This window comes from Lasioglossum baleicum, chromosome 17, assembly GCF_051020765.1.
Source record: "Lasioglossum baleicum chromosome 17, iyLasBale1, whole genome shotgun sequence".
Taxonomy (NCBI): domain Eukaryota; kingdom Metazoa; phylum Arthropoda; class Insecta; order Hymenoptera; family Halictidae; genus Lasioglossum; species Lasioglossum baleicum.
The window spans coordinates 10,541,427-10,567,849 of NC_134945.1; the positions used below are offsets into that span (position 1 = coordinate 10,541,427).

The following is a 26,423-nucleotide window of genomic DNA, read 5'->3' on the forward strand; positions in this document are numbered from 1 at the left end:
TCGCTTTTTCGCGGAGTAACCCATTAGTAATATAATCGCCTGCTGCTCTTCTTCCCAAAAACCAACTGTACAATCGACGTACTAATTGCTCATTCAGCGGTCTGTGCATTTTTTTTTTATCAGAGGATCTTGCTTGTACCACGTAGCCACGTAATAGCATTGCATTGTATTTAATTTTACGAACCATGTCTATCTGTAGATTATAACAAGAAGAAATTTGCTGTGCTGTAGCACCTTCCTCCAATTGTTTCAGGATCTCCAGTCGCTGTTTCAGAGTGAGTATACGCCGCTTGCTACCTGACATTTTTGTTTCTGTTTATAGTATCATGTAAAATGTTGTGTTATTTCCTTATTTTTTCAATTGCTTTTCTTGTTTAGTTCCATCGAAGCTTGTCAAGATTTAGTAACTTATTTAGTCCGCATTGAATTCGTTCCCCTTAGTTGGCGATTTCTTCTATTTTATTTTATGTTTCTATTGCAGTTAGATCAATTTACACTGAACTCTTTTGTATTTTAACTGCCACACACTCGTTAATCATAAAAAATGGTAGGGTTAACTCACATTATAATAATGAACAACTTATACGCTCCAAACTCATATTGCTATTCAACGCTTATCATACGGTTAGTGCAAACTACTGCAAACACAACAAAACCACGTGACATTTTAAAAAGTATATATATATACATATATCTATAATAGGTATAGCAGTGGTAATAGTGGTACATATAGCAGTTATAGCGTTATAGCACCACCACCACCACGACCACGACACGAGAGCTACAGTCAGAGATGGCGTTCAAAATCACTCACGGTGATTTATCACAGTGATCGCAAAATCACAATCACGCTCGTGATTGTTTCACGATCACTACTGTGATTTTAACTTTTTTATCTCGAGTCATAGTACTTCTTCATGTTTGAGTTAAAAAATGGTATTATTTATGTAATTAGTAGAAAGGTATAGACAATTTCTTATTTAAATACCAATACCAGACAATATATACGTTACTTAATATGATAATTCGATTATTTCGCGATCACGACTTTGATCCTAACCCTAACTTTTTTATATAACCCTAAATATATTTACTAATTTTTTATATTTTTGTTTCAATTTAAACTGTACTATATTTGTGTTAAATTTTTATACATTTGTATATCTTTTAAATATACAATATACCACACAATGTAAAAGTTTAAAGTTTGAAAAAATTTTAAAACTGAACTTTCTTTTACAATTCACAATTCTTCGTTGTTTAATATACTTTTTGCCTTTATGCGATATAACTTATATTTTTGTTTTTATTTTTTGTTATGTAAAATGTCCCGAGAACATAGATTTCTATATAGAGTGACTGGGAGTATACGAAACTCGTATAAATTATATACGCTCTGAAAATGAAATTAGTCAATTGGTTTGCGAGCTATAAACGACCAAAAGTGGTAAAAAGGCCGAAAATCTTGAAAAATTGCAATTTTTCAATATATTATAATAATATAAACATATATATAAATTATAAATTGCAATATATATATATATATAAATATATATTATTATACATGATCTAAGTATTAGACGAATTTATGCATATTGACTATTGTGTCTTGTTTCCCTTGCAGTAATGACACCGTTCACGTGTGTCTATATAAATATAATATATAATTTAATCTAAACTGATCTAAATAAATAAATAATTAATTTGCAATTGATTTGCAAAAGGGTGAATTGGGAGTGCAAAACCTCTATATAAGCTTGAATTAATATAAAAAACATTACATACAGGATCTCGCAATTAATTTTTCTGACCTATGTATTTTATATTTAATAAAACAAAGGATCATTCAAGTTTTATAAACCAAAGTATTTATTGGTAATATATTTATATATACAAACATTATTTACTACAATATCATTCTCTAAAAGTAACACATTTTTTGTTCATCTAAAAATGTTGATTAAACTATGAAGTAAAAAGTCTTCTCTACTAAATTGCTATCTATTTAAACTTATTTATAAAAAAAAGACAGTAACGGAATTTAAAATAATTTCCAGAAATATGCTTTATTTTTGTTAACAAAAAAAATACTTTTTCTTCAACACGTACTATTATGTACACAGAATGATAGATGAGAGCAAGTATAAATACCAAGATCTCTCGACTGCTTGTGTTTAGCAATTAGAACAAAATATTAATAATAATTATTATAAATTAGTATGAATTAGGTATTAATTTTTGTAATGAACATTTTTTAAATACTGCACTTGCAACCGAATATGTTTTGGTTCATTCTTGGCCCAAAGAATTAGTTGCTCAAACATTGTCTCTACATTTTCTTCATCCAATAATGAATCACTTTTACAAGGGAGCTGAGAACTTCCTCCTTCTTCGATATTTTCTTCATTATCTTTAACAATTTCTTCTTCCATCTCTGCACATGTGGACAACCACTCTTCAACTTCGCTGAGGTCAATGTTGCTGTCTATTATTGCTTCAATGGTTTCTTGTAATTTATAATTACTCGATTGCTCTGCATCATTTACATTAGACATTGAATCATTCTCAGGAACTTGTTGCAACAATTTGTTCCATGCATTTTTAATACTACATGGTGTAATACTTGCCCATATTTCGTTCAGAAGTTCAATACCTTCCTTCACATCATATTGAACAAAAAATTGATGAATTCCTCCAGGACAGCACAAAATTAATTGCAACATTTTATGTCGAAAACTAATTTTTGTATTTTCGATTATCCCCTGGCTCATAGGTTGTATAAGCGATGATACATTTGTTGGTAAGAAAAGAACGTTAAATCTCTCATCCTTTAAAATCTGTGGCGGTAAGCTATGCACTTTAGAGTCAGCTACAATTAAAAGTACTGCGCCACATGTACCATTTTCTAATTGATGTTTTTTAACTGATGTTTTAAAATCGTTCACATACCAATCCAAAAACAGTTTTTTATTCATACAGGCATTTTGTTGTGCTTTGAAGACAACTGGCAGACGGCCTTTACAATTTTTCAGTGCTCTTGGAGATGCGTATTTATTAATTATTAACAGAGGAAGTTTATGACTACCACTGGCATTGGAACAAAGTCCAACCGTAAAACGAAATTTTTTCAGTAATTTCTTCAGTAAGGTGCCTTCAACGTTTTTACTATGCAAAAGATCTAACGTCTTTTGAGGAAGAGCCTTCCACGCCAATCCTGTTTCATCCATATTATATAAATTATCCAGTTCAATGTCTTGCTCGTACATAATATTCTTTAAATCCTCTAAAAATTTTGAAATTGCTGCTTCATCATTTTTGTCCTCGTGAGTATGTATATTATTAATTTTATAACGAATTTTGAAACGTGATAACCAGCCTTCGCTAGCTCTAAATGATAATGGACCTCCCAATTCCTTATTTATGTTTGTCGCTTCTTCGCGGAGCAACCGGTTACTGATACAATCGCCTACTGTTCTTCTTTCCAAAAACCAAGTATACAATCGACCTTCTAATTCCTCATTCATCGGTCTTCGCATCCTTTTCTTATCAGAGGATCCTGCTTGTTCCGCGTAGCGACGTAATTGTATTGCATTGTATTTAATTTTTCGAACTGTGGCTATATGTAGATTATAAAATGAAGAAATTTGCTGTGCTGAAGCACCTTCCTCCAATCGTTTCAGGATCTCCAGTCGCTGTTTCAGAGTGAGCATATTCCGCTTGCTACCTGACATTTTTGTTTCTGTTTATAGTATCATGTAAAATGCTGTGTTATATCCTTACTTCTTCACAGTTGCTTTTCTTGTTTAGTTCTTTTGAAGGTTTCAAGATTATTGAATTTGATCCGCTCAGTTGGTGATTTCTTCTATTTTATTTTATGTTTCTATTACAGTTAGATCAATTTACACTGAACTCTTTTGTATTTTAACTCCCACAGGCTCGTTAATCGTAAAAAATGGTAGGATTAACTTACATTTTAATAACAAACAACTTATACGCTCCTAACTCATATTGCTATTCAACGCTTATCACAGCTTATCATAAGGTTAGTGTAAAACAGTGTAAAAGTAAAAGTGTAAACCACGGTGTATTATAGAGGTGTTACGACCATAGACTCAATAGACTTATAGAGATAGACTGCACGGCCTGTACGAAGTGTTGAAGCCTGCCATGGCGGCCAGGGTATAAAGAGTTAGAGAGAGAGCCTGTTGTGGTCGTAATGCGCTCTCTTTCTAATTGACGAGTTGGTGGGGAGAGATTCGCCCAATGAAAGTGGGGAGTGCGTAGAAAGTGAGAGTTGACTGGCTCGCTGTGCCCCCACCAACTATTGGTGTGCGAGTGAGACCAGCCAGTGATGCCAGAGCTGTGGTACTGTGGTACCATTGTGGTACTAAACCATACCCCCACCATAGCCTACTATTACCCCTACGTTGTTTTCCAACGCGCCCGCGCGCTACACTCGCCAGCGTATCACTCTACGGATACAGTAGAGTGATACGCTGGTGAGTGTAGCGCCCGGGCGCGTTGGAACACGACGGAGGGGCAATAGTAGGCTATGGTGGGGGTATGGTTTAGTACCACAGTACCACAGCTCTGGCATCACTGCCACAGTACCACAGCTCAACACACACACACACACACACATTCTGGGTCGTGCCGTCGTGCCCAGTCGTACCTGCCACATTGATGCGACCCGCCCTGTGTCGCACATGCGCGAGAAAAGTTGGGCTCAATCGAAGCACTGATTGGTCACATTAGTGTGATACCGTGCTGCCCTCTCAAACACAGGCTGAATCCCAGCCCGGCCGGCAGGCCCTGGACTCGAGTCCCCGGCAGGTGATATTCGCGCCATTTTGTGCACAGGGACCCGGTTAAATCGGCCTGTCTGGGTCTCGACGCAGCTCCAAGCGTTGTGTTTGACCGTAACCTGTAGGTCAGGGTCAGGGGCTCTGCTAGCTGGGTCCGGCGGTAGGCTCGATCAGACTGTGCTGTCTGGGTATATATATATATAATTGTATCAATATGTATTTTTCCGCAATTCCTCGTTATCGATGTGATCTACCAAGCAGGTCTAAACGTGTGCAAAAATCATTTTCCTAAGTGTCAGTAAAATTTTGACAATATGATTAAAACCTATTTTCCAAATTTATTTTCTCGAAATATCATGTGATGCAGTGAAGTAGGCCTAGAGGGGATAGCACTGACAAAAAAATACTGTGCGCATAAGACCGCACGACCGAAGTGAAAACTTCTATGGCGTGTGTAATCGATTCTAAGTACATATGTATGATATATATATATAATATATATGAATGATATATGAATATTATTAGTATCTCTCAAAATCAATATCGTCTTCAACATTATTTAATCTAAGAAGGAAACAATGGGTTTGTGTTGACACGATAGACAATTGATATATAGGTGAATTGTGCGACGTGAGCAGATGCTGTGAGAAGTATATGTATACATACTGAGAATCAGAATGAGAACCAGAACGAGGGCGGATGATTATCGCAGCCCTCTTTATATGTACTCTGGTGAGCCATCGGTTTCGGAAGGAATAATAAGGAGTGGGGATTTTTAAATTGAAAGGATAGGATCACACTATAACGTTTGTTAGGGCAATGACTGGGCAATGACCAAACGAATGGTGCTATATACGAGGGAGACAAAGGAAATAGGCAGCGGATTTGACATAGGAAAGGAAGGATACGATGACGAACTTTCGGGGCGGCGAGGTTTAACTAATAGATTGATTTTGTTCTTTATTTATGAAATAAATTGCAACATGCTTCGAATAAAAAAAATATTTTTATTCGTTGGATAATAAATTTTCGTAAAATTAAATGATTTATTCAATACCCGGCGAATAAAGATACTTTATATTCGAATCTTTGAATAACGAATAAAAATTTGTTTATCTTTTATTCGTTATTCGTATCAATAGGTTTCCGCATCACCCATGAGGTACTATTGTCAATGCGTTTTTTTTGTCAGTGGTATCCCCTATAGGCCTATTCCACTATGTCGTATGGTGACTTCGGAAAATAAATTTGGAAACTAAATTTGAAAAATAGCTTTTAATTTCCATGTCACAATTTTAATCAGATTTGCTTCTGCAAATCACGATTTTCGCGCACGTTTAGGCATACTTGGTAAATCGGAAATGTCAATGGGTACGCTGGACGTAGCTGTTCGTATCGCAGACAATAGCGAAGCGTCGGTCAACAATGTGCGCTGGTCTGTCTTTATGTCACGTATTTTTGAGGACGAACATTCGAAAAAATGAGTGGTTCTGAACATCGAAAAAATTCGGATCGCAAAGTTTCTAAGAACAGGATATGTCGAGTCTTCCAATATTTTAAAGAATTCGGCTCCTTTCCCTTCTTTCGTTTTCAATGAAATATCGTGTTGGAGATCGCACAGTTCTTCTCGATACTCGGGGGGTTGTTCTTCGATTTTGGCGGTGAGGGGATTGTCAAAAAGAATTAGGTCGTTTCTAATAGAATCATAATCGGCGAAACACTTATCGAACTGCTCTATTGCCGAACGAAGAATATGAAGATGACTATCAAAGTCGCACTTGGCACCGAATTCTTCGAAAATTAACTTACAAGAGGGGAAAAAGAAAAAATTCTTTTTTTCTAGATTTAAATGATTTTGAAAAAGTACCAGCCTCCTACGAAAAGAATCCACGTGGCTGCATAACTTGGAAATACTTTGGCTGGGTTTTTGCAATTTTAAATTTAAGGTATTTAAATGGGTAGTTAGATCAATTATAAATGAGATTTCGCAGAGGAAACTGACGTCTGTTAACAAAGAAGAGTATTCATCCGAATTTAAATTTGGGTGTTCTTGCATAATCTCTTTTCGTATCGCAAAAAATTGAGTCAAACATTTTGCTACACTGAACCAGCGCACTTCATAATGTAAAGGGACATCGGTGTTAGCAGTGTTATGCAATTCAAATAATTCCGTAAATTTTTTGTGAGATAAAAATCTTTTCCAGCCTCTGATAGCATTGATTAACTTAGTTAGTTTTCGCATAGCGCAAGATAATTTTTTATCTGTCCCGCGTAACGCTTCCTGGTGGATAATACAATTCATCATCGGAAATTTTAAACCACGATTTTTAAACTCCACATACAGTCCTGTTATGGTACCTGTCATGGCGTTTGCGCCGTCGGTGAGCACGGCAGAGCATTTGGAAAAATTAGTTTGAAATCTTTTAAGAGTGTTCTCGACTGCATTGAAAATGTCAACTCCCGTCGTTGTGTCGTCCAAACCCACGAAGTCCAAAAGTTCCTCGACATATGTAAAGTCCTTCTGTACAATCCGAGCGTAAATGCTTAATTGACTCGTTTCTTGTCGGTTATCGGTGTTTTCGGTCAATAATAGTGAGAAATAATGACATGTGTGTAAAAGCGCGGTCAACTTTTCTTCGATAGATGCACCTATATCCAAAATTCGAGATTTGACGGTTTTATCGCTAAGTGGTATGCTCGTAGCTTCTTCAAGCGTTAAAGTATTCCCAAACGATTTAACCGCTTCAATAAGACATTTTTTAATGAAATTGCCCTCTGTGAACGGTCTGCTTTTCTTTGCTATTAAAAGAGCAATAGCGTAAGAAGCTTTGCGAGCTTTCTCTGACGAAGATGCCTCAGAGTCCATAGAAATAATCGCACGAGATTCCTTATACACTAATTTGAGCCCTTCCATCAATTCCGACCTCTCGGAGTCATCATACGAATCATACTGGCGCGAGTGACGACTTGCATAATGCCGTTCGATGTTACATTTTTTGATCGACGTAGGCTCAAATCCGCAAATAAGGCATACCGTACGGTTACCAATATGAGAGAAAAAAAAGATTTCCCATTCCGGGTTAAAATTTTGAAAATACGTCTGTTCTCGAGACATACTGCTCACTATATAATATAACAAGTAACAGATTATAGTAAAATTTACTACACACACTACACGCACTAGTATTAGTGATGGGATTTGACACACTTCGAATCACTTCAAATCTGATTCAAAACTGATAACTCTTAAAGTTCTTGCTAATCTTGAAAGTCTTGAGAGCCTTGACTGTTTGGAAATCTTGAAAGTCTTGATAATCTTGAAATTCTTAAAAGTATTGATCGTCTTGAATCGCATCGACACGCAGCGAGAACAGTTATGGGATTGCTGCAGGCTTGGGAATTAACTGCTCGATTCGAAGCATTTTCGAGGGATACGCCCCCTTGACCCGGCCGCGCGTCTCGCCCTCCCCCCTGACGGCCATAGTTCTCGAGACACCCCAGGCCCGTACCATATAAACTATAAACTGTTGCGCATGGCGCATTAGCACGATTCTCGTACAGGGTTGCCACCTCTTCGGTTTTCGCCAGGTTTTCGCCGTTTTCGCCCGGAGACTTCGGGTTTGGAAACAATTTCCGGGTTCCGGTTTTATTGGAAAATCTCCAATACTGTTTTCATATTTTTTCGTACAGACATCGATCACTTAAAAAATAAATAATTTGGAAGATTCCTTCAAGTTATGAAATTCTGTAAACTCTAGCCTGCTTCGTTTGTTGTAGCTATTTTTACATACGATGAAGCTTCTTAGTTTTAAAAACTGATATTTTCAAATTTTCAATTGTTTATGTTTAAGTAGCCAATCGGTACCCGGGTACCTATTTACTGCTATTACAAAACTTCTCTGAATGTCCATTCTTTGTTCGCTAATATATTAATATAATTTGTGCAAATATACAAAAGAATCTCCGGGTTCGAATGTGTGTCACTCCGCAGTGCTCCGCAGTCCGCAGTCACTCCGGTAGTGACATGGTGAAAAGGTGGCAACGCTGCTCTCGTATCGATAGGTTTCTACGTCACCAATGAGAAATATATTGTCAATGCGTTTCTTTTGTCAGTGGTAAGTGGTAACGGCCTTAGGTGGCTCGAGAACTAGGACCAACTCAACTTGAGACACGGTCGGTTCTAAGAGATGTAGATTTCGAAAATGCCTCGGATCGAGCATCGAGCAGTTAATTTCCAAGCCCACCCAAGCCTGCCATAAATTCGCCCGTTATATACTGAAGAATAGAAAAAGAGGGGAGTCTATGCTGCATACACGTAGCGCGGTGCCGTCACAGACGCGTAGGTGTATGCAGGATTTATGTATTTATGTGGTAGTAACGGTTAGCCAAGTTTTCTCGCGCATGCGTGTCTGAAACAGTAACGTATCTACATTATGATGAAAAGGTAAGTGAGGTCAGTGTTGACAATGAGGTAGATTGTAGTAAAAAATGCAGTAAAATAAAATTCTTGATAAAATATATAGGGTACCTTGGTCACCCTGTACTATAACATAATTTTTTTAAATTGTACAGGGTGACAAAAGTGCCCTATTTTATTGAGAATTTTACTTTACCGATGCTAAAATCGCCGCGCATGCGTGAGAAAACTTGGCCAATATCTCAGCACCTAGTAATAGCAGTAGTTTTCGCTAATATTTTGGAAATTTCTGCCAATCTTCTATGTAATAAAAATCAAATGCTGTTCGTTGGTCACGACATCACGGGAGAATGGCTGGACCGATTTAGTTAATTTAAAAAAAAAATGTTCGTTGTAGTCCGAATCAGGTTTTTAGATTAAAAAAAATTGGAAAAGTTGCCCGGAAACATGAAAATTCGGGGAAAAATGAGACTACCCACACCGCGACCGCCGCGAGAGGGCCACGACGGCGTCACCTACCGCGGTCACCGCCAGATGGACAACGCGACGTAGCAAGTTTCTCGCAAGTAAGGTGTTGCGCGGAGCGGATGCGGATATTCACCAATATTGGCTAATCGAGTGCTAATCGAGCTCGCAAAGCGAGCGAGCAACAACTCCCGTCTAGTGACAAATACATTTCGTGTTTAGCATGCCAAAACGAATAGAATGACATACGTCACTTGTCGAAAGGGAGAGGGGGGGTGTAAAATTTTAGCATGAAATCTCATGTGATTATGACAGTAGCAAAGTAGAGAAAATTGAGATTGAAAATTCTTCTTTCCCTTTCAAACTGAATTTTCTCGAGAACGAAACGTCAACCGAAAAAATGATATTCATATTTGTTTACTTATTTTTGCCCACTTTGTACAATCGGGTCTGAGACACGAGATTTACCAACACTTTAGAAATATCTGTTACCGATTAATTACTCAGTCAACCAGGCCTGTCGTAGCAGAAATCGAGCCCAGCGTGCGGAGGCCACCTAACGGGCATTATACTGGCCGAACATTCGCTAGAAGCTGCTCGAAGCACACGATGGCTCGATTCTGGCCATGGCAGCAAAGCTAGCCCTCTTAAAATTGTGCCGAGGGCAGCTTGCGCCGGGATGGTGCCGAGGCAAGAATACGAGCCCACGTGAGCTTATCTGCCATGGCCCGAATCTAGCATTTTTGCTTACTGGGTAGTATTAACACAGTTCAGTAAAAAATGTTCCAATCTACCAAAATTTGTTAACGTATACAGTGATAATATTATAATAATACTATTACAAAAGAGCTATATGTGTATTATTAAATAAGAAATGTTTAGAAGCTTATTCTTATGCAAAAGAGTTTATTTATAAATTGATAATTTAACAAAATATACATATATAAACTTCTAAGTAGAATATAAAACGAATGTGTCAATCTTTCGTACAAAATCGTCGCCAATTAAATCTGATGAATTACTGTATATCACATAATGATATCATATTTTTTCTGATGAATGTGCAAACAAATTCAGGCATAAACTTACACGGTCATTTATATTTTAGAATTGTTTACTTTTAAATACCATTGGTAAATAAACCTGTTAGTATCATAAGTTGTAGTGATGTTAATTATCGTCAACTTTCTCTTTACCATGTAAAGCATATCATTAAAATAATGGACAATTATATTTTTGTATACAAATGTAAAATTTAACGTATCATTATCACTCAGAGTTGTAATACGTTGGTCCTCACTTATACTTTAAGCGTGTCATTCTATGCATTAAAACGAAGTCTCTTGAAACGTATCTTTTACTTTCACCGAATTTAGCGTTGATTCGCTCAATTGTTTGTGTTTAAACCCTTGTCCTCGTATGCTTTTGATTGTTCTGCTTTCCTTGATCGATCGTTTCGAATCATTACGCTGTAAACTCGTTGCTCGTTTCCTTGGCGAATTTCCAATTTCATCATTCTTTTCTGAGGAATTACTTGCACTATTAGTGCTTCCAGATGCAATACCAGACGTGTCAGATTCAGGAGTATTTCCGTTTAAGCAGCAAAGTAGACTATCGGTAAGGCCATCGTCGTTTAAAATGTTTGCATCGGACTCCGATTGTTCAAAATCTCCTGTGCGCGAAGTGAAACTGAGATCAACGGGACTAGCGGTTAAAACACTTCTGGATAGCAAATACTCTCTAAACGTACTCGTTATAGACATTGTACTTTGTTGAGCATAAGAATCATCAACAGATGTAAAAAATTTCTCTTTTTTCCCAATATTTTTACCAAAATTTTCTTTATCTTCCAAGTCGATACTTTCTCCATAAATAATTTCACTGTCTACACTATTAGGTCTGTGAGATTCTTCCAAAATTGAGGTACAATTTATCGATTCAATCATATCAAGGTTCGAACTACGTACATTATTAGATAAATTATGTTGATTCCAACTATTATTAACGGTCGCAAGATTGCAGAGATTGGAGCCTGAAACCATCATTACTGGTTTTCTAGACCGTGGCGTCATCATTGTTTCCTACAATTATTGTGAAAAATATTTTTAATCTCTCCAAAATATCATTTTTTACATATAAAATATTATATTATTGTTTATACAGGGTGGTTCACTAGATATTACCACCCCGATTTTCGTCATTATTATTATTCGTAGCTAAGAATGTTTATATATGGTTGAATTGTTTCTAGAGATGCATATTTTGGTGTTGTGAGTTTTTTTGTAGGTGGAGGCGTAGAAGAGATATGAAGGTCATCAGTATTTTTTTCAAATGTGATCTTATATTTTTTCCTACACCAATCGATGAAGCTTCATATTCTCTACAAAAAAGTATTGAGCTATTAATATCGAAAAACCATTAGTTAATGAGATATTTTAATTTTAGTGTTGTTATGAAATCACGACTCTTTTAATAATGTTGTAATGATTTTATTCACAGAAAAAGTTCAATTTGACGACCGTTTACATCGCGACATTTTCTGACTCAAGAAAGTAATGATTGTTTTACTCTATGTAATAAAACTGGTGGTACGTTATTGCGTTCAATGATGATACGATCTTTAATATCAGCAATTGTAGTCGGAGCCTCAGTATATACTTCATTTTTCAAGTAACCCCTTAAGAAAAAGTCGAGAAGTGTTGAATCAGATGATCTTGTCGGAAAATGAATGGGACTACCCTCATACTACCCAACAATTCGGAAATATTTATGCATTTCTTGTTATTCTTTCATAATTTGCAGGATAACCATCCTGTTGGAGTCACATTGTTCATCGAATATGTGTCATGTAAAAATGACCACAAGGTATTTGAATTAGTAACGTTATCAAGAGAGTTATGATTTCGTAACAACACTAAAATTAAAATATCTCCTTAACTAATGGTTTTTTGATATTAAAAGATCCCATTTAAAAAAATACTGCTGGCCTTCATATCTCTTCTACGCGTCCACCTACAAAAAAACTCATAACACCAAAGTATGCATCTCTCGAAACCATTGAACCTTATATAAACATTCTTCGCTACGAATAATAATAATGACGAAAATCGAGGTGGTAATATCTGGTGATCCAGCCTGTATAACAAAAAAAGATATTCTATGACAAAAACTATAAAATTATCAGTGATACATACCTGCATAGCTTTTGTCATTTTAGTGGCACTTTGTGTAATTGGACTCATGCTTTTGTCGTTGTTAGTAATAGGAGTTAACATGTAATCATTAGTGACCAGACTTTTACGCAGTAAATTCGACGGTGTTGATGTATGAGCACCGTATACATTCCAAAGTCTATTTTTAACTATTGGCGAGAAATGAATGCATGCGTTATCAGTATGCAATTCTATTTTTGAATGTTCTAGTGGCTTTTTATTGTCCTCGGAACACTTACAAGAAATCACATCTACATTAGTCGTCTTAGACATTGATAATGTAGGTTCTGAATTTTGTCTTAGTAATTCACTTTCTCTAGTTTCATGTAGAATACTTTGAGAAGAATACATGTCTGGTGGTTCACTTAGTTTTCTAGATAATCTAATAATATTAGATACAGTATTACTATCGCATCTTGAATTGCCAATTTTACATTGCTCTTCATGCAAAGATATGCTTCTATCACCCGTATTGGAAAACACAGAATCATTCACATAAGAATCTCCTTCGTATTCTTTAACTGAATTATTTAGACACCAATTCTGATACTTCTCATCTGATTTCTCCTCTTTTATATCTGCGAATTGTATAAACATAGCCTTTCTCTTGTCCTTGTAATTTCTCAATGTAGGAGTATTAAGGCTACCAGTACTATTACTAATACGTTTAGAACGGAGAAGGCTACTATCAGTATTCATATCAGAGTTGTCCATGCTAAGTTCATCGTCTGATTTACTGAAGAGAACCTTTCTCTCAACTATTGATTTTTCTACATTCTATATAAGGACAAGTATGCAAATAAAATATGTTAGTTGAAATGTGTGATCGTAAGCATAATCATGCTGTTAAAAATGTAGTTAACATTCATTGTAAAAAGTATTAGTTTCAATCTTACCGATGATAACATATTTTCTTCACTACTAGATCTAGTGATATTGCAACCTATATTAAGATCAATGAATTTCTTATGTCCCAAAATCTTCTTCTGAAAAATATGTTTCTTGATCGAGTCCCCAAGACTCTTAGTCCTACAATTTTTAACTTGTCTTGGTGTACCTTGACCATTCTCTTTGTTAAATTGCTTTACCAGTCTGCGTTTCTTAGCCGATTCTGGCATAGCTTGTATATGAGCGTAAAGCTGTGCTAAAGCTGCCTGAGTATCTTGCGTAGAATTTGCTTTTGCTGTTAACTTATGATCTACAAAACTAAATACAGTATGAGCTGTACCTGTTGTATCCGGTATAGATTCGTTTAACTGCAATCACATACATCAATAAATTACACTGAAATACTTTAAAATGATAATTGTGATTAGTTAACTCAGATAATATCACTCACATCTGCGCTTTTAGGACTCAATAATTTTCTTTCCTGCTCTACCCAATATGCTCTAATGTCTGTCGCTAGCTTTGGTGGAATTTCAAATAATTCAATTCCTTTCTTAATCATAAAGGCAACTAAGCATGACAAATTTTGAGAATTAATATGCAAAGCCTCTGGAGACAGCTTTCTCGGACACATTAAGTGTGGAGTGAAAAGTGTAGCCAGAGTGTCGCAATTCATTTTATTATTACACTCGAAACTAGCTGTTTTATTAAGAAGTGTTAAAACACATTTGAGTAACACTCTGTTCATACATGGTAGAAGTAACAAAAGCAATTGAAGAGACCTTAATAATCTTGCATCATTGCTTCTTGTATCAGAACCATATAATTCTAAAATACAAACAAGTATAAGTTAATTTTAAAAGCACTAATGAAAAGAATTATGTCTTATTATTAGACAGCGGATCTTTATGCAAAATAAACATTTTGTACCCGAATTGCAACAAACTGGAGTGAAACAGAAATTTATTTTCTATCTTAATATGTTTAATATGTTGAAAATAATATAATAGTATTTTAAAATTCTTCTAATGTTTTTACTGTTTTCAATTACACCTACTCATTTTTATCATAAATGCATAAAATCTGCTGTCTACTTATTATAAACATCATAAGTAGAAAAGAGTGTGCAACACAGGTATGTGATTTTATAAGTATTTTACCAGCAATTTGACAGTGTGCAGGATAATGTAAATCTGACAGCAAAGGTTCTGGTAATTCTGCTAAAAATCCTTTCAACACAGATGCGCAATCATGAACACTATATTGGCCATCATTGAGATTTAATGGAATGCCCTGATACATTGTGTTCTTCAAATCTTGTTGCCTTGTTAGTTTACCAGTGCGCCGAAATATGCCTTCTTGTATAATATCTTTAAAGACAACACATAAAACTGTTACTTTAATAGATATAAGTAATAATTTTACAAGTTTATAGAAATTGATAAGATCTGTACTTACTTTGTTCTTTGGATAAATATTCTATTAATTGTTTTACTTGATTAATTCCATCCTCTGTTAAACTGGCACCGTCTACACCCTTTTGTAAATTAATTGTTGACTTGGGTTTCTTTGCAAAACCCAAGAGACCCCATTTTTTTAATTTTGCCTTTTCATTGATACAGTCATTGCTACATAATTTAACAATTGATTTTGTACTTTAAAATGCTAGTTTTATAGAGAATAAATCAAATTACAAACTAACGTTGTATATTAAATTATAGTGAAAGTTTATTAACTTACTCTTCTGTATTGAGATCCAATTCAAAAGATAGATGCATCTTGACAAGTGTGTGAAATTGTTCTGGATTGACTTTACGCATTCTAAAAGCCAATTTACCATCCACATTGTCATTAAAATCTTCCATTGCTTAAATGAGTATAACGACAATTTAAACACGTTCTGACATATTTGAATCTCACACGCACGCTCGTTACCGTTTTGTCAACGGCGGTTATTTTCACTTTGTCTCAACAATTTCACTGTTACCGTAACTATTCCATTCATGAAGCCGCAAATATACTTCATTCTGTACGTAGTATTAAAAATAATCTGGCAATGCACGACACAAATTATGTGACAATACTATTTTCATTCATTCATAATTGATCAACATGATCGTTCAACCAACCAAACTGTCCGATACTTACCACCAAATAAACGACATTATAAATCATGAAATGTATTGTCGACATAGCGTGTAAACTTCAGTTAGAGACACAGTAGTGAGATATTGTGCAAGATTTAAGACGATTTTTCGGCCAATAGCAACAATGCGTTCGATGGTGGAGGATCGCTATTGGTCGATCAATCGTCCTTTGCTATATAGCCATCATCTGGCGCGCAGCCGGTATCTACATATTTACATATTATGTACTTGCTCTGCAGAATTGAAAAGAATACGGGTAAAATTCTTATTGACCGGAGCACCGACGAGATACTAGCCCCTGTGTTATTCAGGGGGACGGGTAACCGGGCGCGACGGGCGCGGGGGATAACGTGAAAGTTACAGTGATCTGATATACCACATCGCTAAAAATTCGAAATAGTGCCACAATAATGCCAAAACATCGTCTGAAATATGGCGGAGAATGTAACATTTAATAATAATCGATATGGTTTCGTGATAATTCGCATTCTCACCGATACATCGCGACGAGAATCTCCTCAATGGTCTTCTTCACCGACAAAATGCCGTCGATGGCCTTCTGTTTCTCTAGATGGAGCCAGAATATATCCTAGAGGGCGTAAGAAATATCGACATACTCGAGAGACACTGAGAGACACCAACTTGCACCAACTTCAACCAACTCCCATAAGGCTGGCAGTCTGTGCCGGAGTAATAATGTTTACCAATTAAATTATGCAACAGCAGAGGCTCCTCTTGCGTCCTTATCGCGTTACGAGATTTCTATTTAGCAACGGACAGTATTGTATTACACGTATTGTATTACACGTAACATGGTAAAAATAATTTCTGAGTGATATTCAGTGCATGAAATTGTGTATATTCGTTGAACATCAATTTTTTTTATATTACATTTCAAATAATGCCGCGCTTTCCAACATTTCCTATAGTATCAGAATTTTTCAGTGATGTTAGTTTTACGGGTTATTGTGTAAGATGTGATGAATATTATAAATTATAAGATACATATATACCGATAACTCTCAAAAAAAGTATGAGCGAAACAAATATTAAATTTTCAAATTGGGATATATTTCATGTGTTGCAGAAATGAGTGATTTTTGACGCTACCCATCATTATTAACAAACTTGTACATAAGTACAAGGTGTATTATCTAATTTATTTTAGAAATCCTTAAGTGATTTAATGTTATTTACAACATTAAAAGTAAATAATGCTTTTTTGTTTCATGTATTACTTACCATTTTACTAATTTTTAGTTTTGGAACGAGTCCTGTGTATTTGTAATATATTTTAAAATAATTATATTGTTATATCCAACTATATTTATATACATAATATAATAGTTACGTACATTAATTCTTGAAAAATTGTTTTAGGTCATTGTGTCGCCACTAAGATATGCTACGACTTTTCTTACGCCAAAAATGCTGGTCCAGTCTAGACCAGGACATATTAGTATTTACATATATATCGGCAACATGTGAGAGAAAATTTAACGGGCAATTCTCCAAGACAGTATGAGACGAAAATCGAGAAAAAAAATGGTGATGTTTTTGATGGATGAAAATCGTCAATGGAATGCTAAAATCTGATTAAAATATTTTAGATAAGTAAATTCTGTCTGTAAAAAATTAGTTCAAAAGTAATGGACATGATACTTTGTGATTTCTTTAATTATATTTTACAGACGATGCAATCTGTGCCAATTAAAATTCTCTGAGGCCTCCCAAGGATTTGAGAACCTGACATTGGGATACCGAGAATAAAATTCTCCGCCTCTGTGTGTATTGTGAAGAAAATTTTCATCGTCATAGACCTGGCATAAGTGTAGGATATGAAAGTGAGAAATTTTAAATTTGTATAATTTCCATATAATTTGTTTTCAGCTGAAACAGTGAAATTGCCGATGAAGATGATAGTTTCGAATCTGCTGCTTGTACCGATGAAGACAATTTATCATTTCAAGAGATACCTTTGAAAAGGAAGGGCCTAGATTGGTGATTTTCTTAATTCTGATACGATAACTAACCATGAGAAGCATGTACATATCATTGCAACAACTTTAGCTAAAAAGAACAAGCAAATTAGAATGTAATCTTTTGTTGTAATGGTTTAATTGCAGGTCATAATAGATTAAGATAAGATAACAATAATTAAGAATAAGTTATATAATATAAGTTAATAAATATTGTATTATATGTATACATGAAAAATATGAACATGAAAAATACATATAGAATCTACCAATCTTACTCGTTTACGGTTATTATATGCTCACTTATGTTTGAAATATAAAACGTAAATTTTAAAATTAATATCAGCAGATATCAGCAATCCTACAAGGTCGCGATACTGCATATTCTTACAAATTCAAAGAGTAAACTAATTTTATTTCGTCGATACTGATTTCTGTTACTCGCAATTGGAAATACAATTGTATTGAATAATTACGCGCACGAGTTTTGACATTCTCGTTAAAAATGAATAAGTGTTAATTGCAACCGTAAATTGTTAAATGCTGATTATCATTATTTACGTATTTAACAAGTTGATAATTACAAGTATTAATTATTAATTTCATTTTCTTTGTTTTCAAGTGTGAATATTGGTAATCATAATATAAATTAAATTTTCATTCATTTGTTTCTCTTATTTACAGCAAAATTTATCATCGTGTATAACCTTTCGAGTAAAGAATCAAGTTAAAAATGAATAAATAAGAATGAAGATTTATATTACGGTTTGAAATTCAAAGTTATTGGAAATGGAGGTTACCAACACTTCAACAGTTACAGCCAGTTCGTCGTACGATGGCGGGAGTTCCAGATATTTCAGAAAATTCAAATATGACTCTCCGCCAGTAACAAGGGTATACATTTATCATATTAATTAATTTCTCGAAACTAATAGAAATTATAAAAAGGTAGTAGCATTACATAGAAAATGTGTTTTTAATATCATAGAAAGCAATTGCAGAATACATTAAATGAAAAAGAAATTGTTCAAATAAAACACTAATTTTATTGTAATTTAAGCACTGTTATGTTGACGATGCAACTTTTTAAAGATATTTTTTATTATGGTATACATGCTTCTTTTGGTAAATGGAAATATTTAAATCTACCGATTTAAAATTATTGGAGACAATCCGAATTATTTTATTAATTTCTCCAAGATGACACCGTATAAATGGGGGGTGCAAAGTGTGCCACATTACTCGAAGGACGAAATGGGCGGACCTAAAGCACTTTCTAAAATCAATAGTGATTTAAAGGTTCTTCAAAACGATATTTCAACAATAGATGTTGCACGAATGAAGGAGGTCGACGATTTGTTCAAAGTAATCGTTTTTATAAATATATTATACATTACGAGGTACAATTATGTTATAGTAGATATATCAGATGATTGCATAAATTCGTGCCCGATTTGAAAATAAAATTCAATGGTTAAATGTTAAAGAATATAGCTTTATTAATCAATTATTCTTATTATCAACCATTCAAATTCAGACAAATAATGAAAAACAAAGAAGATTTAATATTGGTGTTACATTGTGATGACGCACGGGCGTTTGAACTGTGCCGGCGACTGCGCCTCTCCGCGTCGCACAGGTCCGGATCGAAGATGTTTTTAGCTAAAAAGTCAACTTTCTCATATCGATTTCTAACAAATTTGTATTCCTTTCTAAATGTCAATCACCCTGGAAAATTAAAAAATTAATGCAGTTTACCAAGAATTGTAATTAGGACGAATACTTAAAGGTAGACATTTAGAGATAGTATTTTTCACCAAGAAAATTGCTTCTCTTCTTCGTGGTGCCCTGATCACACCACTTAATATTTCTTATTTTCTTTTGTTTACGGTGAAGTGCACCCTTTTGTGTTACAAAATTAATATCGACACTAAAAGTTATTGTTCACAATATGTTAAAAATTAATATTGAATGAAATAAAAGAATTGGTCAAATTTTTTACATTTGACAAGGAATATCTAGAGGGTCATGAAAAGTCTTATTTTATAACAAATTGGATAATTTTTAGCATTCTTTCCCGTATATAATTATGCAAGAATATTGTCCTACCTCGTCCTACTTTGCAACTTATCATTGTTCAAAGCTGTCAATGTTACTCGCGACGAGTTTCGCTTTCGTAGAACAGGTTCGTATGACTGACCAAATGTCTTCCAAATACGAACGTTTTTGCAATAACATTAGAAGAGATAAATAGTGTAAAGATAATAAGATATATATGTAAATTAACTTCGATAGTCACTTTTATTTAAAAAAAATATAACGAAACGAATGATGAGAGTTTCTTAGCGTTCTTGCTGCATTTATTTCTATCTTTGGAACCTTGTGCAGCGTTCAAAAACTATTTGAGATTTTTGTTGACATCTGACCCGTACTTGTCACAATTACAGTCAGCGGCAATATTAAGCGAACACCCTTAAAAATCGCATAACTTTTTAAAAATTGGTCCAAAGGACTTGAATTTTTTAAAGATGTTAGACCGGCTAGTTCGCTAGAGAATAAGTAAACAAAAATTTATTAAGATTAAACTAATCTTTAAAAAAATCGAGTCCTGTGGACCAATTTTTAAAAAGTTATGCGATTTTTAAGAGTGTCCACTTAATATTGCCGCTGACTGTAAGACTAGCATGTAAACGTAATCCTAAAATACTGAATCCTGAGGCAGTAGAGTTATTAACTAACTAATGCAATCGATCATCATAGATCATCACGAAAGACACATTATGGTATGTTTATTTTATTAGCTTACTTTTTTATTTGTGGTAATATTGGCTGAATGTAATGTTAGTACTATTTTAATCGCAAATATGTACCTATTCAAAATATTTCTTTTTTCTTTACACAGGAAAGCATTCTTTTATGTGTTAAAGATTAACTAAGACCAAGACTAAAAATTATTGTTCGCAACAAGTAAAAAAGGTTGAAAAACTATATTTGAACAATTCATTTTTTAATAAAAAATATCAATGAAAAGTTACTAAAAATTATTGTTTAACAAATGCAAAAAAAATATTTAATTATGTCTAGGTAAGAATGACTATTTTTTAAATATTTTTGAGGAAAATTTAATTGCGATATCTCTAATAGTTCAAAAGTTGTAACAACATGACACCAACTTCTTCGATCCGGACCACTGTGCGTCGCGTTGGTAGAGGTTCACACCGATTGTATCGTGCCGAGATCAGATTACTAAGTTGGGGGAGATGTTCTTGGTCGCATCTATCGTGTATAGAAATTGTTGCGTCCACAGAGGATTTACTGTATCGTGAATTTTATTTTCAACTCGTATTATAGATAAAAATAATTTATAACTTACGTTATAAATTACAAATTATATTATCTAATCTATTTTACTATATGTAAATTAAAGTAATTTCAAACTTTTATCATGGATGCATTACATTATAATTCGTACATTTCAAATTGTGTTATGAACATATTATAAATTGTCTTTAACTTTCATTGTAGGTATGTTACAAGTTGTAATAAATTACAATTACGGTATACTCTACAAATTATTCTTAGATTATATTATAGATAAAAATAATTTATAAAATTGTGTTTACTCAAGATTAAATGGTTATAAATTGTTATAAATATTATCATTTACAGGGTGTACAAATTCATCGCAGTCAATACAAAGACCATACAGGCTCGCGTCATCCCTTAAAATTTTTCAAAGCTGATCAGTACAAATATCAATGCGCACCGGGAGCAACAACGTCATATTTCTCGAAATACCCACACAATTATATCGAATACAAAATACCTCCAGTTTTACCTCTTACATACCAGAGACGAAGGCACACACCTTATTTACCCAATTTATCCCTTAGTGGTATTTATAGTGAATCGAGTTGCGTTGCTTATAAACGATGATTTATTAATTTATGCTAACCGGCCGAAATGAAAATTAAATTTGCTATTCATACAATACATAACAATATATACGACTTGTGAAATTATATTCACCCCGTTATTGTGTTCTCCTTCGAATTAAATCCTCAAATGAAATGCACTGAAGAATTCTGGAATCCTAACGACGAAGTGTACGAATTCTTCGCGGGAAATTGTTGCAGTTCGATTGAAGACCATTTCTTGAAGCACCTAAGCATGAAATTTTTCAAAATTTCAATCCGTTAGGTGATCAATGATATTGAATCACCCTGTATATATTCCATGAAACTTTTGTTCCGGTAGTTTTTAGTTTCAACAAAGTCTTTCATGAAATGATGACATAATTTATCGTCTAACGTGGTTCTCCAATAATTCTGATAAATATTGTTCAACAATAATTCGAAATAATTTTTATCATTGTCGTTCAAACATGATCAATACATATTATTCAAACTCACCATTCGTGCAATGAACTCTGCTTCCTCAGTGGCAATGCCCTGAACATCGTCAATGTCGTTCCCTGCCAGTTTTTTGATAGCCTTGATTAAATCCTCCACAGAAATGATATTGTCATCGTCCAAATCTGCACATTAATCAATTAAATCATTAATTAATCACAATGATAACAATAATTAGATTATTATTAATTACAAAGATTATATATACAGGGTGAGTCGCCTAAGACAAGCCATCTGAATAACTCCTACATTTTTTGAGATAGGAAGAAATCCTTGATCTGAAGGTAAAACTTTAATTTTCGAAGATCAAGGTCATTTCAAGGTCATGTTATTATACATATCTGAATGTATTTTTCGATCAGTTACCCGATGCAATAAAATAAAAATATAGTTATGTATCTATTGAGGTATATTGGGTAAAAGACTTCTAATTACCGAGATATTCTTCAGTGAAGTAAGTCCGCGAACCGCAAGGTCACCTTTGTGTCTCGATAATAAAGCGAGTAGTAAAAAAAATGAATGATCACGTTGTATGCATTGTATTAATTTAGGCGGCATAGTTAACTGACTCTCGCACTATCGAGTGACAATCAAGATTAATTACAATTAAACGAAATCAGGTCGAATGAAAATTTACCGAAAATGGCGAATGCCCAAGCGGCTCGAACATCGTCGGGACAGTCATCGCAGAAGGCTGAGTATAAATCCAAGACGTCTTCGAGGCTCAGGTGATTGTCTTTTTGCGAAGAGAACACCCGATATATCGAATCTCGAAATGGACTACACTGAAATCAATTCGTAACAACAGATATAAATAATACAAGCAAAAATAAGACGATAAAAATATTTAAGGCCAATTCACACTTAAAAACTTATGCATAACCAATTGCGTAAGTTTCTAATGCGAATGAAGTTCACAAAATAGTATCAATGAAAATGGAAACTAAACTTCGTTTTAATTAATTAATGCAGTTATATTATATATTAATTCTCCCGTTGAGTTTTATAAATCCATTTAATCATTCTTGCACATCAAATTAATCACATATATTTTCAACTATCTATACGCGTAGCAATAATTAACTTACTTGAATTTGAGGCAGTATTGTGTCTATTTGTTCTGCAGTGAAACGATGTTGAACATTTTCACGCAACTTTTGCGGATCTACAATGTCCAGAAGATTGACAATGCTAAAATGTTTGATAAATAATTTGTAAATAAATTATTAATAATTAAACGGTAAAACAAATCACAAATGATTATGTATTAATGAAAATTGGTCCCACTTTGCGTGATCATAACTCCGTCAAAAATTGCCGTATCGATATCGTTAAACAATGGTTTGAAAGCCTGAAACCTCTAGTTTCAGACGCTCTGTATCAAATTGTTGCTATGTTAGTTTTTTTCAAAGTTATAGCGAGATGAAGACAACATTGACGGTTAACAAAAATTTTGTGCAACTTTGGAACATCACACGGGGAGCAAGAAATTTTTTTGATAAATCGCGTTAATATCATTTGGAAGGGCTACCTTTCCTATGTAAATTGTGTGGTTGTTGAATATTTTGCGATTTTTTGTATTCGAGTATTGGGAGCTTCCCACTACTATACATATAACGATGAAGTCTAAGAGTGGGGGAAGAACCTAAGTGGGGAAGGTGCCTCGAATAGCTCCGGAGCTACTCGTTGGAACTGCCTGTGGTACATTGATTATAATTTGAGATATTTTATGTTATCCGGTGCATCGACGTTATACACGTGTGGCCCTTACAATGATAAAAATGTCGATCGGGGCTGCTTGACTAAGCATAGGATCTACGTCATTCAAGAAAGATTCCTTGTCCTCAACATCAGAAGATGATACAGAATTCTTGATCTGCAATGAATCTTACACTGATAGCGTTTATGATGAATACCGACTGCAGCGCACACGTTGCAACAAATGGGCTGACGAAAAATGCATCAGATGTGTGTGTTAACTGTGACTCGGATGATGATTTGTAAGCCTTTGGCTTAATTTTGTCTACAAATCATCATCTGTATGTACAAATAAAAATTGAAGTATTGTTAACACTATTATTTTTTCTTAAACACTTAAAAGTAACTGTTAAGTCAAACTAACCCCATCAGATATGTCAACTAACCCCACAGCCGGGGTTTGTTGACTTATTGTTATCACCGATCTAAATTTGATTAAAACTACAACTAGGTTGAATCCAAGCGATTTTTAAAATTAAATCTGTATACTCAAGTAAATGTGCTAACTTTTGGTGTACAACAAGTCAGCAAAATACTAATCATTAGATTGCGGATTTTATGCATTTATGGCAAAAATGAGTAGGTGTAATTTAAAATAGCAAAAATATTACAAAAATTTAAACCTACTATTATATTATTCTCAACCTACTAAAAATAATAGGGAAGAAAATAAATTTCTAATTAACTCCAGTTTGTTGCCATTCAGGTAAGAAATTATTATTTTGCATAAAGATCCGCAGTCTACTAATCATTCATTGGTAAAAATTAAGTATGTTAAAAATTAGTCAACCTGCCCCGGTCTCCCCTACCCTCATCCGAAATATGACGGAAGGCGGTCCCGAGCTATAGTCTTATGTCGGATTAAAACTGTATTAAGAAATATCCATGTGAGCTCCGATATATGAATGACTTCGATATAATTCAATAATAAAATAATTAACATACAATCGTAAACATTAAAATCTTTTCATTCATAAATAATGATCACAACATCGCATAATAAATAATATAAAAGTATTGCTTACCGCAGTATTTCTCCCTTTGTCAAGTATGTCAATTCTGTGTAGGTGGAAAGTGTGTTTTCGTCGAGTATCTTTTTGTGTGACAACGAATTTCCCATGGCGATACAACAAAGAAAATAAATTGTAACGAATTGCAATAATCCAACCACTGCAATGACAACTGTCAATCGTGCACTACGGCGTTCTTATCAGTGCACTGATAACGTGGTATCAGATATGTCATCTTTCCTTTATTGTCCACTTCCCAGGAATTTTTCTTAGCCATACTAGAATTAGTGCAATAATATTACAAACATTATTTTACATGTTATTGAATTTGATGTGTATGTAAATACATGAAATTGCAATATGCAATATGTACAGGGTGTAACAAAATTTAGTGTTATGATTTTGGCAGATGGTTGTACGCCTTGTACACCTTTAAAATTGACATTGACCTTGAAATTCAAGGTCAAATTTTTTATGCTTGCATCGCATTCTACTCACCATGGGGACCAAACTTGTCAAAGGAACCATAGGTCACAACTCAACCGTTCTCTTATAAAAGAGTGCTAAATGTTTTAACGTCGTCTTCCGTTCCTTGAGTTGAGAACCATCATGGTTTATGGCTGTTAACAATCGTCCTTGAACAGCGGCTTCGATTTGGCCACCATTATTTTGTAAACGGAACGGATGTATACAAGTAGAGGACAGTAAAGCCGCGTAAACCCAAAAGAGGATGAGCACGAGCAAGTGCAATTATACAGTCCTCGACAAAATAATAAGACACCTAGCATATTTTTAAATTTCTTATATTTAAAGGTGGAAAGTGTACACTCCGTTGTATCCTGAATACTACATACTATCTCCAAAGTATACACGCAAAATCTTATATAGGATTGTATCGCATACCATAGCAAAATTAGAGAAAGATATGTGAACACGGACTGTCTTTTGAAATTGACATGGAAAATTGTTAATTTGTATAAAGATCCACAGTTCCATTATTAATTATAATATAGAGAATTAACATTGTCATTGTTCAATTTTATTTTTAAATGTAATAGCTATAGTTGTAGTAATAATTTGCGGTAAAATTTAAAAAATAAATCATTTTCTATTTATTGCTTTAATAATATACAGGGTGGTTTAAAACAGGCATGGGCAGAAATAGCACGCGGGCTAGGGAATCTCAAGGAATACCCCCACTTCTCCCGGCCGCGCGTCTCAATCCCCGTGACGGCCCAAGTGCTCGGAGCAACTATGGCCGCGAAGGGGATTGAGACGCGCGGCCGGGAGAAGTGGGGGTATTCCTTGAGAATCACTAGTACGCGTGCTA

At 34.4% G+C, this 26,423-nt stretch overlaps 3 protein-coding genes across 5 annotated transcripts; 1 reads left to right on the plus strand and 2 right to left on the minus strand.

Moving 5' to 3' along the window:
- Positions 1–6,065: 6,065 nt before the first annotated feature.
- Positions 6,066–16,489, minus strand: LOC143217645 (uncharacterized). Of its 2 annotated transcripts, none has more exons than XM_076442149.1 (7): positions 15,528–16,489; positions 15,246–15,415; positions 14,948–15,157; positions 14,239–14,615; positions 13,796–14,155; positions 12,882–13,676; positions 6,066–11,768 (listed from the first exon to the last, which is right to left on the minus strand). In XM_076442149.1, the coding sequence occupies exons 1-7, from the start codon at positions 15,650–15,652 to the stop codon at positions 11,016–11,018; spliced, it is 2,790 nt and encodes a 929-aa protein (XP_076298264.1). In that variant the 5' UTR covers positions 15,653–16,489; the 3' UTR covers positions 6,066–11,015. The 2 variants fall into 2 exon arrangements, with proteins under 2 accessions (XP_076298264.1, XP_076298265.1); XM_076442150.1 differs by having other exon boundaries at positions 15,246–15,452; positions 15,528–15,668.
- Positions 16,490–18,471: 1,982 nt separating this feature from the next.
- Positions 18,472–22,228, plus strand: LOC143217649 (uncharacterized). Its single transcript, XM_076442164.1, has 3 exons — positions 18,472–18,807; positions 19,114–19,278; positions 21,583–22,228. The coding sequence occupies exons 1-3, from the start codon at positions 18,703–18,705 to the stop codon at positions 21,847–21,849; spliced, it is 537 nt and encodes a 178-aa protein (XP_076298279.1). The 5' UTR covers positions 18,472–18,702; the 3' UTR covers positions 21,850–22,228.
- LOC143217648 (calcium and integrin-binding protein 1) lies at positions 19,269–26,295 on the minus strand. 2 transcript variants are annotated; one of them, XM_076442163.1, is made up of 6 exons: positions 25,592–26,295; positions 25,109–25,371; positions 23,414–23,516; positions 22,963–23,110; positions 22,326–22,450; positions 19,269–22,077 (listed from the first exon to the last, which is right to left on the minus strand). In XM_076442163.1, the coding sequence occupies exons 2-6, from the start codon at positions 25,201–25,203 to the stop codon at positions 21,967–21,969; spliced, it is 582 nt and encodes a 193-aa protein (XP_076298278.1). In that variant the 5' UTR covers positions 25,204–25,371; positions 25,592–26,295; the 3' UTR covers positions 19,269–21,966. The 2 variants fall into 2 exon arrangements, with proteins under 2 accessions (XP_076298278.1, XP_076298277.1); XM_076442162.1 differs by having other exon boundaries at positions 25,109–26,295.
- Between the last annotated feature and the right edge of the window lie 128 nt (positions 26,296–26,423).